At 40.2% G+C, this 15231-nt stretch overlaps 1 protein-coding gene across 1 annotated transcript in view; it reads left to right on the plus strand.

The window, feature by feature from the left end:
• Positions 1 to 4798: 4798 nt before the first annotated feature.
• ASPH (aspartate beta-hydroxylase) overlaps positions 4799 to 15231 on the plus strand; it is a 219291-nt gene continuing 208858 nt past the window's right edge. The window contains exon 1 of the mRNA XM_044245542.1: positions 4799 to 5163. Within this exon, the coding sequence (XP_044101477.1) occupies positions 5016 to 5163 (148 nt within the window). The 5' untranslated portion in view covers positions 4799 to 5015. The remainder of the gene's footprint in view (positions 5164 to 15231) is intronic.

Here is a 15231-nt window from a genome sequence, read left to right on the forward strand (position 1 = left end):
CCTTCTCTCTTTGCCTGCCTCTCTGCCTACTTGTGATCTCTCTCTCTGTCAAATAAATAAATAAAATCTTAAAAAAAAAATAACCTCTTGGGCTATGTCTAAATGGTTAAAACTTCTGCACCCCAGTTTTTGCCCAAGTGGTTCTTTAAGGATACCTTTTGGTAGTTGCATTATTTAATTCTTCTTTTGTGTTGGATCTGGAAAAAACTGTGTGCAACAGTGGATACCATAAAGAAGGAGGGAAAATAGAATCAGAATTTGTGAGATGCACAGATGCTTGGAAGGGATTTCCATGACCTTTTACTAGATTGATATGCTGCAGGAGCTGTGAGGAGTAGCTTTAGTAAGGGTTGAAGATACTGGAGACTGTGTCTAACTCAAAGGGATCTGCCACAGAGAAATGAGTTCATTGAGTGATCAAGTCAACCTTGTAGCAGTTCCAAGAAGAATTACAAAACATTCAGGGCTATCAGTTTATAGCCACAACGTAATGCTGAACAAATTTTAAGTGTAATGGATATTGTACTCCTTAAAGGCATATAATAGAATTTCAAATATATTAGCAGTGGTCTTTAGGTTAATAAAATCATGTTGCAATGATACATTTATGTATCATATACATTTATTTTCTGTGCTAGCAAGTTCTATGACAGAGTCTCTTAGGGATTTTTTTTTTCTTTTTTCCTTCATTCTTTTTTTTTTTTTTTTCCTGATATGGGATCAGCGATGCCTGTCATGTGCTTATGAAATTGCAGAATAGTTTTGAGTCAGAATGATGACAGTGTAAAAAGGGCCAAGTCAATACTAATTTGATGTAGGGTATGCATGATTTCTCACCAACTATCAAGGATCTGAGTTGGCTAATTGTTCGGTTTGCATATTGTAATAACATTATTTGTTGTAAGGCAAATATATCTGCTTTGTGTATTTAGATTTGATAAAATTGGAGGATCCTAGAAAGTGGCTTCAGGATACTTTTCTTTTGACTTAGGGGAAAGGTTTACACCTGAAGAGAATGGTAGTTTTCATGACGTGCATAAAAATGATTAGTTATACATACACACACACATTAGATCCTTGAGGCAAATAAAGTTTAAGTAAAATTATTATCTTGCAAACAACTGAATCCTTGAGATTGCTCCACATCTTTTTTTTTCTTTTCTTTTCTTGATTTCTCTGGTACTTTTTAAGGACTCCTAAATCACATTAATATTTCCTTTCATATACTGCAGAACTGCCATGCCTCTAATCGGTTGTTATTCTCTAATCATTCTGACTTTCTCTCTAGGTTTAAGGTTCTTTCTGGCATTAAGTTTGAGACTTAAGAAGAATCAATTTTATGAGTTCCCTGTACTAGCACACTTAAAACCTAGCAATAACCATTACATAAATGCTGTTTATTAGGAAGGGAATTTGGCACTAAGAAGTACCAGTCCTGATAGAAAATATCAAGAAGCAAAATGAAAAAAGAAATGATAGATTGCTTAGCTAGTATGTTTTCAGACTATTTTTCCATACTGCAACACAAGATTTCTTTTCAAAAATTTTGTATTATATTATTTTTTAAAAGATTTTATTTATTTATTTTACACAGAGCACAAACAGGTGAGCAGGAAAGGGCAAAGCAGGCTCCTTGCTGAGCAGGCAGCCTGAGGCGGGGTTCAATCCTAGAACCCGGGGATCATGACCTGAGCTGAATGCAGATGTTTAACCAACTAAGCCAGCCAGGTGCTCCAAGATTTCTTTCTTTCTTTTTTTAAAGACTTATTTATTTATTTATTTATTTATTCGAGTTTGGGGAGGGGCAGAGAGAGACATAGAGAGAGAGAATGAGAGAGAGAGCATCTCTGACAGACTTCCTGCTGAGTACAGAGCAGGATACAGGACTCAATTCCATGACCCCAAGATTACGACTTGAGCTGAAATCAAGAGTCAGATGCTTAAGCAACTGAGCCACCCAGGTGCCCCACAACACAAGATATCTAATTCGAATCTGTTTTTGACTAGGTTTAAAATTATTTCTGCTCATATAAGTTCATTCCCTATATTTATAATGTAGATACCAGCTAGGCTTATTTTTTTCTATAGTAATATAAAGTCAAGCTGTTTGGTGAAAAAGACAGTTCATTTACTTGTTGAAATATAACCAGTATAAGAATAACTGCTTTGAGGACATTTTGAGTATGAGAGGACATGTTGAGAACGCCTTAAAAGTACACTTGTATTGAGCAACACGGCCTTCATTGCAACACATACCACTAATACAAAATGAAAACATACAGTTGAATCACGACCTCCTGAAATTCATTCTTCCTACTATGGCAGAATTTACTATGGCAAATAAAGATGAGGAAATACTCATTTTTAATCTGCAATAATAAAACTTCATATTAAAAGGACTGCATAAAAATGCACTTTCTAGGAAGCTGGTTAAAATGTAACTTTAAAAACAGTATTCTAGTAAGTATAAGTAAGTCCAGAAATACCTAATTTGGAAAGCATTTGACTAGAGGTCATGAAAGGTCAGTAAAAGAAAAAAAAAAAAATCTAGGACAAATCTTGTCCTCAAGTTCTCACTGCAAATCCCAGTGAAGCCAATGGAAAGTTTATGGAAATATCTGAAAGGCACATTTGGCCTAGTTCAAAAGCTCTATTAAATTAGTATTTTAATACATTGTCCTAGTTAAGTCTTGTCTTTATGGTCCTTTTAACATTGCTTCACCCAGGGTTCATTCATAGCTTACTCAGAAGTCACAGAAATGAGGATAGGCTAACAGGATATTTGACCTTTTATCCAATTTCAAAGAGACTTTGACTCCCTAACCTCCCCCCGCCCAAGACTGAGAAGAGAACCCATGTGAAGAAATTCATGGGTCCAAGGCAAGCTTTGTGGTTTTTAATGCCCATACAGTAAGAAGTATAAACAGATGTAAAATGTGTAATACTGATTCTTAGCTTTGGAGAATTTGGTCCCTGAAACTAAACTGTATATATGACTGACAATATCTGATGTTATAAATTTTACTTTATGCTATTGAGTATATAAATGTCATTGTGGCTGTTACCTTGTGATAAAAGGAGGAAGTCAGGTAACCTTTAACTTCCTGTGCTCTGTTTCATAGAGCTTCTGTTTTGGCCCAGTACTGCCTCAGTACACAGCAATGGACCTTGCCTATAGCACCAGATTTGGTTTCTGGAAATGCTGTGACAAAGCATCAGTTCATGACATTTTGGAGTCAGTTATCAAAGATTTGACTTCTTCAAAGAGGTGGATTTTGATAAGCACCCACCGTCAGCTTTTAGGTTTATCTTTGAAGATATGAGGAGGCTTCAGGGATGCCTCTGCTAAGAGAGGAGGGAGCCAGGTGAGACAATCTCTGCTCAAAACCAAGCCTTGTCTTGAAAGGAAAATTTGGACCATAGACTCTGGAGCCAGAACATGAGTTCATGTCCCTGCTCTATCACTTACTACATCTATGACTTCAATGACTTTGTTTAACCTCTCTGGGCCTCAGTGACCGCACCCCTAAAAAGTGGACACAAACACAGGGTTTTGTGAGAATTTAAGAGTTCAGATATCTAGAGCATTGTTTTTCTTACTTCGGCTCTCATTATTATTTTATACCGAGTACTCTCACTTAGATTTGTCTCTTGGCCCAGCTCTCTGCCTCCCCATTTAAATAATGTAAGGTGGCCTGGATGGGAGAAAGGATGTGTAGAGGCAGAAAGAGATGTGATAAGATAAAGAACAAAGAGCTGCTTCAGTAAAAACTGTGAGCTCCCCTGCCCCTGTTATATCTTGACAACTATCTGACATCTCACGAAAAGGAGAGAGGACTTCTTTCCTCTATGCAACATGCTTTCTATGGGCCTCTGTTACGCACCAGGACGCACCAGGACTTGGGCTGGCAATGGGCGACACAAAGATGATGGTGACGTCCCTGACCGCAAGTTCCTGTCTGATCATCCATGAGCCCAGATATTTTTAAGACCACGTGTGGCCATCAGCTCAGGCCCAGTCCCTCTGCGACTGCACATGAGGGGACCCATGATTGGGGACAACAAAGAAAGATGTCTGTAGCCGTTAGCTCCGCAGACGGAGATTTCAGATAGAGGATGCCATCCAGGGCAAGAAAATGAACTCTTTGCTTTACATTTACACTCGTGCCTGTTAACTAAGATTCTCTGAAAATACTGATGACACAAACGAAATGAAGTCCTGCTTTAAAACCCAACTAATCAATTACATATGGCTTAAGCCTTGAACTGCTCCTAATATCACCATTTCAGAAATGCCTTAATGTTCATGCAGACGAGTAACACAGCTCTTTCGCAAGAAGCGGGACTGCATTCCTTGGAGCCTATGTGTACAGTGAGGCGGAACGTGAACAAAACTCCCGGAGAAAGGCCAAGGGGCCGCGCTCGCTGCGAACACTGCACACGTGTCCGTCGGCCCCGCCCCCGCGCCCCGCCCCATCCATCCAGATTGTACCGGGTCCGCCAACGCTCGCGAGAGCCCTCCTGGCTTCCACGTTTGCCACGTTCCAAAGGACCCAGACAGACTGGAAAGTCGAAGGCGGCTCGCGCTCACAGGCGGTTGCGACGCGCCCAGAACAGCCCCAAGTCTTCGTGGGGTGGGGAAGCACGGCAGGGCTCCGTCCCTTCACAGGAGCCGTTGTGATTGGCTCTAGTCTCCGTCACTCAGCCTTTCGCGGAGGGGGGAGGAGGCGGGGCTCGGGCGGGAAGGGGCGTGGCCGAGGGGGTGGGCGAGCCGCGCGCTCTCGCCAAGGGAGGGAGTCACAGGTTCAGCGCACGCGAGGGTTGGGCGCGCGCAGCCGGCACGCGGGCGAAAGTCTTCGGAGGCGCGGCGGGCGGTGCCGAGACACAGGGCTGCTGCAGGAGCTGCGGCCCACACCCGCCGCAGCGCTCGCTGCCTTCAGCGGCCCTCGCGCCTCCGGTGTCCCGGCTCACTGAGGGACACACCCCACCCCTCGCCGGTTCCAGTAGTGCGCGCAATGGCCCCTCGCAAGAACGCCAAGGGCGGCGGCGGCAATAGCAGCAGCAGCACCAGCAGCAGCAGCGGCGGCTCTGGCAGCGGCTCCGGCAGCGGCAGCCCGGGTGGGGGCACCAGCGGCGGCAGCAGCAGCCCCGGGGCCCGGAGAGGTCAGAGGCGTGCGGAGGCGGGAGTGCGGGGCCGGGGTTCGGGACCGGCCCGGGCGGCTGGCTTTGCGGTTCAGTCTCCTCGGATCCCGCCGTGCATCTCCTTCATCCTCCGCGTCGCTCCTCCTTTTGGCGCGGGGCGGAGGCCGCGCGCGGTGGGCCAGGCGGGCGGACCGAGAGGCCGGGCGGAGCTGGGTCCGCAGCCTGGGGTTGGTCGCGCCGGGGAGCCCCTTCCCGGCTGATCCCTCACCTGCCTGGCGCAGCCAGGAGGGAGGTTAGTGATCTACCCTTTCTTTGCTGTGCGTGGATCCAAAGGTGGGAGGGAGTAAGGGAACCAGTTTACCTTTGCGGTGCATGTTTTGGGGAGTTTGGAAATGAGCCAAAGTCGGAGAAAATAAGTTCCTGCCAAACCAGGGTAATATTCTGTGTGTGTGTGTGTGTGTGTGTGTGTAGGGTGTGTGTGGGGGGCGGGAGTGATTTGAATGTTCTTGGCAATAATTTTAAATATTTTTGCTCCTGGGTAGCTTTCTTAACATGCGTTGTTGTTGCCTTGAAAGTATCATAGAATATCATAGAATACTGGGTGAACCTTTCGATTTTTTCAGTCTTCCCTTTAAAAAAAATACACGTTGGCTATTAACCTTTTTCTTCCATGTGCTTTACCCGGCAAAGAGAACAGTGCAGATGTTTTAAATCTGTTTCATCTCATATTTCAGCGGTTCTGTTTCTTTTATACTTCCTTGGACTCATTTAGGATAGTGTAACTGCAGTACACGTGTGTGTGAATGTGAGCCGCAGTTTTTCCTTTTTGAGATGATCATTTTAAAATGATAGAGACTTTCTGTTTCCCGAGGTCTACAAGTAATCATTATATATATAAAACAAATAAATTAGATAACTACAGTCATACTTCATATAACTATTTTTTTTAATAAGCACTTATCACCATGTGAAAGTATCTTATTTTCTTGTGTATTGCCTTCTTTACACCCTCTCCTTGTTCATTCTTATTGCCAACTCCTAGAATAGTCCTGGACTTAATAGGTGCTCAATAAATATTTGATTAATGAGTGAATGAATACATTTAAATGGTGAATGTAGTGTAATTAAACTCATTGCACAAATTTAACATTCTAAGAGCTAATATTTATATTGTAAATGAAAAAAGATACACACAATTTGGAGTTAAAAGACAGCATATTAATTCACCTTTGACATAAGTAAAAGTTTGTGTTCCTTTGTCACTTGTCCCTTAATTCCAGTCAGTTGCTTAAAGAGGCAGAAGAGTAGGTGAACTGTCTTTGGCAGCTTTGGCTCCCCTTTTAAAAATTTCTAAATGGAAAGATCCTCAACATCAAGCCAGGAAACCTGATGAACAAGACTGTTGTTTTGTTAATGTTGTCTGAAGTTTTCTGCTGTCAGAAGTTTTCTGTAGCTGTTTACAAGGGAGGCACATCTTTGTTCCATTTTACTCTTTGTACTCACGGGTAGAAGAGGCCTGATTGCATCTGGGGAAGTCATTGTATTAAGGACTATTACTGGGTTCCATTAGTGCGGGGGGTTGTGGGGAGTTGAGGGGGGATATATATTGTGTTCTCACCACCGCTGGTTCTTCAATCACTGAACCAGTTTTAATAGGCAGGTAATAAATATAGGAAATGTTACGACCTAAATTAATGTATTTTGACTTGCCTATTTAGATACTTTTGAGCTGCCACTCCTGTCCATATTTGAGGATCTGTGGCCTTTTACACATTGTTCACATTGATTGCACAATTGTCATGAAAAGACACGGTGTGTAAAAGAGAAAAGTAATTGTATTACCAAAACAAAACATAACAAAAACGGAACACAAAACACTGAAAGAGTTGGTATTGGAGTCTTGGATGTTACGTAATGAGTAGTCTTTTTCCGCAGACATTTTTTGTAGTAGTGAGTTCTGACTGTGTTCCAGGTAGAAGGCACTGGAGGTGGAAACAGGGATTCTTTGAGTCTTAAACAGTGTGAAAGTGTGATTCTGTTTGTCTTGTTTGCTTATATAGCAGGTTATACGTGGAAGATAAAGCCGACTCCCTTTTTGTTGCTGTGTTTCTTGAGTCTTTGAGGTAGAGACGTTGATTCGCAAACCATTCTCATCTGCTGGGGAAATCACAGAAGCTGAAGAAATTTTAGCAGCGGCATTACCCTAAGGCCCATCTAGTTCCCTCTTCTAATTTTACAGATGAGGAAATTAATGCCCAAAAAAGTTGTGTAATTCATTAAAGGTTGGGTAGATTTTGGAAATCCAACTATTTAACGGACGATCCAAGACTAGAACTCAACTTTTCTGTCACTCATTCATGATACTATCATACTTGAATTTGAGGTCCTCTAATTTGTAAGATTTTTTTTTTTTTAAAGATTTTATTTATTTATTTGACAGACAGAGATCACAAGTAGGCAAAGAGGCAGGCAGAGAGAGAGAGAGAGGAGTTAGCAGGCTCCCCACAGAGCAGAGAGCCCCACGCGGGGCTCGATCCCAGGACCCTGGGATCATGACCTGAGCCGAAGGCAGAGGCTTTAACCCACTGAGCCACCCAGGCGCCCCTAATTTGTAAGATTTTATGGGAATTTTAGATTTGAAGTAGATTATCCCTTTCCCTCTGTAGATGATCTCTTCCTTTTTGGTTAGGTCTGTGGCATACCACACCAGGTTGCTTAACAAAAAAGTATGCTTTTTTTCATATCCAGTTAAATTTGACTAAAATTAGGTTTGAAATAGTACTTTTGAAAATCTTAGTCTGAGAAGAAATGCACCGGCTCAAATAGGAAGTTTTTCAAGATATGTTGCATTGAAAGTCTGAAGTTGATGATGACATTAGTCATATGAAACATTATTTGTTAAATTTTTGTATAAAAGCATGGAGGAGAAGGACTCAGTCCTTTGAAACATTCATTTTAGGGAGAAAGCAGTTATTTGGCTTTCTCTTTCTCTTGGTGATCATTTTGCTGAAAAGTGATGTTAAGAATTTAGGGAATTTATATAATGGATATTTTAAAGCAACTGCCTACTTTTCATTTAAGTCTTCAACTTAAACTGAAAACCAATAAAATGTCTAGTTTCATAAACTGAAAACCAGTAAAATGTCTAGTTTCATACAGAACTCAGTTTTACCTCTTCAGTTTTACTCTTTAAAATATAAAAGAAACATGAGTAAATTGGACATCTTGCCTTTAACTTGCGTATGAAAATTTCACTTGCATGGCCAGTTGGGGCCAGGGGTAACTTAGTTTACATTTATTGATTGGAAAAGTTTTGGTTGGGAAGGATCTTGGTGACCTGTTGGGCTTACTTTGTAGTTCATAGACTCTGGTATGTGTAATGTTTTTGTTTAGCTTTTCCCTTTTGACTATCATTAAGTCTTTTCCTGTAGCTTTCTAACATGTTACAGAGATGTAAACATCTGTTTGTTCAATAGTGGTTTGTCTAATAGTGTCAGGCTACTATGTTACACTTCACCAGTAGGTATCACTATAGAATACTTTATCCTTTTTCTGTTGAAGTTTTGGTTATGTAATACTACTTAGTTTTTTTATTTAATCAGTTCTGTACATACCCAGAACTATTGATGGACAACTGCTTAAAAACTCATAGGCATTGCTCTCAAGGTCTTTAACAGCAGATTTTTAAATTTACTAGTAAGATTTTGTCCCTAGCAATCTTATTTATTTAGCTTATCTTTTTTTTTTTAAGATTATTTATTTATTTGATAGAGTGAGAGAGATCACAAGTAGGCATAGAGGCAGGCTGAGGGGGTGGGAAAGCAGGCTCCCTGCTGAGCAGAGTCAGATGTGGGGCTTGATCCCAGGGCCCTGAGATTATGACCTGAGCTGAAGGCAGAGGCTTAACCCACTGAGCCACCCAGGTGCCCCTATTTAGCTTATCTTGTTTAGAATTAAATGCATTCAATTTTTTTAAAGGTTTTATTTATTTATTTGAAAGATCCTGAGAGCACAAATGGTGGGGGGTGGGGGGAATGGCAGAGGGAGAGGAAGAGGCAGGCTTCCTGTGGAGCGAGGATCCTGGTGCCAATGAGATCCCAGCCCCCACCTCCCCCCCATCATGACCTGAGCTGAAGGCAGACACCCAACCCACTGAGCCACCCAAGTGCCCCTAGAATTAACACATTCATATAGTATCTGCGAAACTTCTGCATTCACAGATTCATCTGATGGATACTAATCATTTAGAAATTTGTGTTTTCTTTCTTTCTACTTTCAGTATTGCTCGGACTGCTTAGTAACGAACAGACACAGCACAGTGCAGATTGCATTTGGCTCCCTTGAATGAAGAGGCCTTGGTGAAATTCCCTTTCTTTATCGATAGGCTGTCAGGTAGGGCCAGTTGGTTTATCCTCCGTTAGTCATTCTAGGACGAAGAGATAGGATGAAAGCTCCAAGAACAGTGTGCTGTTTTGTGTTCCTTTGAACAGCATTTTCCCCAGCCTGGCCAGGATGATTTGAAACCAAGTACTAAAAAATGTTCTGAGGGAACTCTTGAACACATTTTAAAAAGACCAAACATATTAACCTGTAGGAGGTAAAAGGAAAGGTCTGTATTTTAGTCTTCTTTAAAATCACATATGGCAGAGAGATTACTAGAAAAGGAAAACTTTTCCTTTTCAGCTAATTAGCAGCAAAGTAACTTGGATAAATGCTCTTGTGGACTATCTACCTTAATTTTAGTCAGTACAGAAATTTAACCCCCGAGCTCTCCAATCCTAGTAGAATAACCCCACCCCCAAAAAGGAATGTACTTTGGGAATCTGTTGACCTGGATTCATGTCCATTTATAAACCGTGTAGCCAGTCTCTCCAAATCTCTTACCCTGATCTTGGAAGAAGTCTTCTCTCATTTCATGGTTGTTATAGCCCTCAAACCAATTTTCTGTGCCTTTGTGTTGACCTCAAATAGATTCATTAAAGTTTTTCTAATGGCAAGGGTGAGTACAAAGCTTTGGAGGACATAAGGGTGCAGAGCTAAGCAGGTCATTGCATGCCTGACATTTTTTTATGGTTGAAAACCAAATAATTTTGTTACATTCTGTTAGCCTATGTGTTACAATTGAAATGGCTGCCCCAGCAGCCATTTCTACTATGTGTTTCTACTATGGCCTGGAGGACCACGTGATGCATTTCTGTCCACCTCTGAAGGCCAAGGTACACCATTTGTAGGTCTGTTATGTTGTTTTATTTTACTAGAACTAAGATACATTTTAGTCTTTTGATGCTTTTTTTTTTAAATATGAAAATAGGTAACTTTGTTTGTGTCTTGGATACTTTTTGTCTCCTAAGTAGTTCCAACTTCATTCTGTACCAAGATACAAAAACATTTTTTTTTTTCAAGATTTTGTTTATTTATTTGACAGGGGGTTGGGGGGAGAGCACAAGCAGAGGAAATGGCAGACAGAGGGAGAGTGAGAAGCAGGCATCTAGCTGAGCAGGGAGCCCAGTGCAGGGCTTGATTCCAGGACCCCGGCCTGGGATTGTGACCTGAGCCAAAGGCAGATGTTTAACCTACTGAGCCACCTAAGTGTCCCTGCAAAAAAAAAAAATTATATTAACTTACCCTTAGTAAAACTGGCAGGTACGTAGAACCCATCTACAATTTAACCAGTCTCTGGGGAAAGTGTCAGCCGCCTGTCGGGGGATGTGGAGGTGCTGGGGTTGGCTCAGATGTCTAAGGTCTGCTGCTCCAGGATCCACTCCGCTCTGCAGGCATGGGTGTAAGTTTGTCTGGGCGGAGATGCATGTCGGGTTCCTTTCTACAGTTTTGGCGATTTCTGCTAGAATACTAGATGTTTGTTTCTTTCTTTTCTGTATGCCAGCTGTAGAGGTATATTCTGGAGTCCCATGCTTTAACTTTTTCTCTTTATTCTGGTGGTGTGGGGAGCCAGGGTGGTATTTTCTTGTCATTCATTATTTATTTAAAAAAAATTATTCTCCTGGAATGGGAGAGCTTAAGGCATTTGGCCTGCATTTGATACTTGTTTTCAGGGAAGTGTCTTACCTTTGGCTAAGGTGGTTATCTTTTAATGGCAAGTCTCTGAATGCAGTTCAGTTCTGATCCCACTGATGACCCTTGAGGACAAATTTGCTGTAGATAACCTATTAGACTCAAAGGAACATCTGAACTTACTTCATGAATACATTGTTAAAAAAAAAAATAGTCACATAAGGACTTTTGAAGGGGTTGGACTGTTCTTCAGCCCCTTGTGAGATCCAGTGGCTTGTCTTGTCATTCTGGCCGTTGTGTAACTGTCATCATCCACTATAGATGCTCTCTGTGCTCTAAAGCGGGTAGGGCTGAATCAGTCGGGGCGGGGCCGGTGGTGGCTGTCCAGTTATAGCAGAGTGGAAGGCACTCTTGCAGGGCTTGGAGAAACGCCATTACTTCTCTCCCACATATGTGCCTGCCCCTTTAACCCAGTGACTCATTCTGTATGGAAGCCAGCAAGCCTCAGTCTTCATTTTAAAGTGAAAGAATATTGTTTGATAAAATAATATGGTTCCCTAATCGGTAGGGTGTAGACTCAGTGCTGTTTTGAAGTTACACTCTGTGTCTAACTTCTCTTTCTTATTTATCATATCACTAACATACACAGTTCCCTCCCCTCCTCCCCATTTTTCACCTGTTTTAATTTCCCAGTTCCCGAAAAGATACACTGGGAAACCCTTTTGGTCTTAATGTTCACATGTAAATTTTACTTAGGAGCAGTTAATTTTTTTTTCTTACATGAAAATAAAAATGTGTGCCGAAAGACTCTGTCTAGCCTTTAACTTCACTTTTCCGTTCTTTGAATCAAGTTCATTTGAACGGTTGTCCCTTTCTGAGTTTTAGAAATTAGTTCATGCTTTTTTTGTCAATGAGCCATCTCTCTAACTTCTACAACCATAGATTGCTATGTACTATTCTTTAAAACTTTGTCTCTTTGAAATGTTGCATGTTTAAGACCCAGCCACTGTCCAGGTGAAGAAATAAAATGTTGCCAAATTCTTGGTTTCTCCCCTCCTGCATTATCCCTTCTCAGCCACTCTTAGGTGATTTGTGATAATTATTATCCTGCACTTCGTTATAATGTATAATGTATAGACACCCAAGTGATGTCTATTACATAATGTCACGTTGCAGGTTGTATAACTAGGGGTGATTTGTGTAAACGTAACTATTGTCAAAGGCCTTTTAGATACAGGTGCTTAGGAAGTGGATCTATATATACCACTTGGCTCCTTGAGTTTTCTTTTTGCAGACACTGCTGCTCTGAGCAATCTTAGGGGTGCTCATGCCCTTGTGTACGTTCCGAAGGGCTTTTCTGGCTTGGAATTGGTGGTCATAAGAAAGCATTTCTTCAATTTCACGTGCTCCTGCTGTCTGTGTTGTTGTAGTAGGTTTATGCTTCCGCTCACCCAGCCTACAGCTCCTTTTTGCTGCCACCGCATTACCAGCACTTGGTAAGGTTTAATATTCACAAGTTTAGTGGGTGTGATGTTGTTATCTTGTGGTTTCAACTTGCATTGGCTTGATCAGCAGTGAGATTACTCCTGAGAATAGCTATTTGTGTTTCCTTTTCTGTGAGTTGCCTGTTCATTGAGCGTGTCTGTTTTTTGGGGGTGTGGTGGTGGTTTGGTTTGTTACGTGTTTTAGGTTTTGATTTGTAGAATTTCTGTTCTATATTCTGAACCTTTGGATTATTTGTAGGGTGAAGGGGTTCTCCCACCTGATTTTTTCCTTGTCATTTCCTATAGTATATTTAGTGGAGAATTTTAAGATTTTAGCGATTCATATTATAATTTTTACTTTATGGTTTGTACCTTTGTGCTTTAAGACATCCTTTCCAAAACAGAGATCATAAAACATTCTCTTATTTCTTCTAAAATATCTTAAATTTTGTCTTCTCACATGTAGATCGCTAAACTACAAGGTGTACATTTTATTGTATATATTGTGGTCGTAAAACATTCTCTTATTTCTTCTAAAATATCTTAAATTTTGTTTTCTCAATGTAGACTCTAAAGTACCAAGTGTAGATTTTATTGTATATATTATGAGGTAGAGATCTAATTCAATATTTTTTAAAAACAGATGATGAAAATTTCCTATACCATCAGTTGAAGTGTCTTCTTTACACGCTAATCTGCATGTATCATGTATTATGTATATCTCTTGTGTGGCTCTGTTTTATTCCAAGCATGTAGGAATCACTCTATAGCATATTTGGTCAGGCAAATCCTCTGCCTTGTCTTGTTATCATTGTCCTTGATGTTTTCTGACCTTTCCTGGTGTGTGACTATACCATTTAGCATAAGCTTATCAAGTAAGTTTCATGAGAACTGTTACAGGATTTTGACTGGAGTTGTATTGAATTTGTAGCATGATTTGAGACAAATATACATCTATACAACCAGGTCTTCCTATATGTGAACATAGTATAATTTCCTATTTATTTAAGTCTTATCATTAATTTTTGTGATTTCATCCAAAAGTTACATAGATCTTTTATTACATTTAGCCTGGGTAATTATGTATTTACATTTTTAAACAAGTATTTTATTATGAAAAATTTAGAATGTGCACCTGAGTTAAAAGAATTGTATAATGACCGTACCACTGAGATTTTGTAGTGGTTAACATTTAATATATTTGCTTCATATCATATGAATCTGTTAATTTGTTCTTTATGGGTTTCCAAGTAAGTTGTAGATATCAGTATACCTCACTCCTAAACATTTACCGATGTCTGATGTTAACTAGAGCTCAACATTTGTTTCTGGGTTTGTTTGTTTTTTTACCCCCTGAGATAACATTTGCATACAGTGAATTGCACAAATCTTAGTGTATTATTCTCAGTCTTTATAAATGTGTACATCTGTGTAACCCAAACAACCTGGTAAGACAGAGAATATGTCTATCACCTCAGAAAACTCGAGTCCCTTCCTTGCCACCACCTCTGCCATCAGAGGCAATTATTGTACTAAATTTTTTCACTGTAGATTGGTATTGTCTGTTTTGGAACTTTGTTTACATCTTTTTTGAGTCAGCAGATTTTTGAGGTCCATCCATGTTGCGTGTATGGATATCTTGTTGTGTTTGTTGCCAAGTGGTCTGTTGTGTGACCAGAGCACAATGTTTCTCTAGTCTTTTTTACTGATGGACACTTGGGCTATTTCTAGTTTGGGCCTATTACGAAGAACATTCTATGAATATTGTAATATTGGAGATTTCTTTCTCTTTTTTTTTTTTTTTAGTGGATATATGTCTTCATTTCTCTGAGTAAATACCTAGGAGAGGAATTACTGGGTTATAAGGTAGGTGTTTGTTTAGTTTTATGCAAGAACTGCCAAATTACTTTCCAGAGTGGTTGTATAATATATATTACGCTTCCACCAACAGCGTGTAGGAATATAGTTGTTCTACATCTGTACCAACATTTAGTGTTGTTAGTCTTCTTAATTTTAGCCATTCTGGTGGGTGTTAGTGGCTTCTCATTGTGGTTTAAAATTACATTTCCCTGATGACTAGTGATGTCATATAGTTTTTCTTCTGCTTATTGGTCATACATATTATCTTCTTTTGCAAAGTTTCTTTTTACCTCTTTTGCCTATTTTTAATTGTCTTTTTTTTTTTTCCGGTCTTTTTGTTATTGAGTTATCCCAGATAGAAGTTTTTTTCAGATAGACATATGTATAGCAAATAATTTCTTCCAGTCTATAGCTTACTTTTTTCTTAATAGTGTCTCTTGAAGAGCACGTATTTTTATGTTGATATTTACTTCATTTTTATGGTTTTTGCTCTCTTTATCTTGTCTAAGAAACTGCCTATTTTCTTTTTTCCCCCTATTTTCAAGTTACAAAGCTGTCCTGTTATACTTTCTTTTAGAAGTTTTGGGATTTATTATTTATTTATTTACTTATTTTTGAGAGAGAGAGAGAGAGAACATGCACGCAAGTGGTGGTATGATGCAGAGGGAGGGAGAAAGTTTCAAATGGCCTCCATGCCTAGCCTGGAGCCCAACACAGGGCTCCATCTCACGAC

This window comes from Neovison vison, chromosome 4 (assembly GCF_020171115.1).
Source record: "Neovison vison isolate M4711 chromosome 4, ASM_NN_V1, whole genome shotgun sequence".
Taxonomy (NCBI): Eukaryota; Metazoa; Chordata; class Mammalia; order Carnivora; family Mustelidae; genus Neogale; species Neogale vison.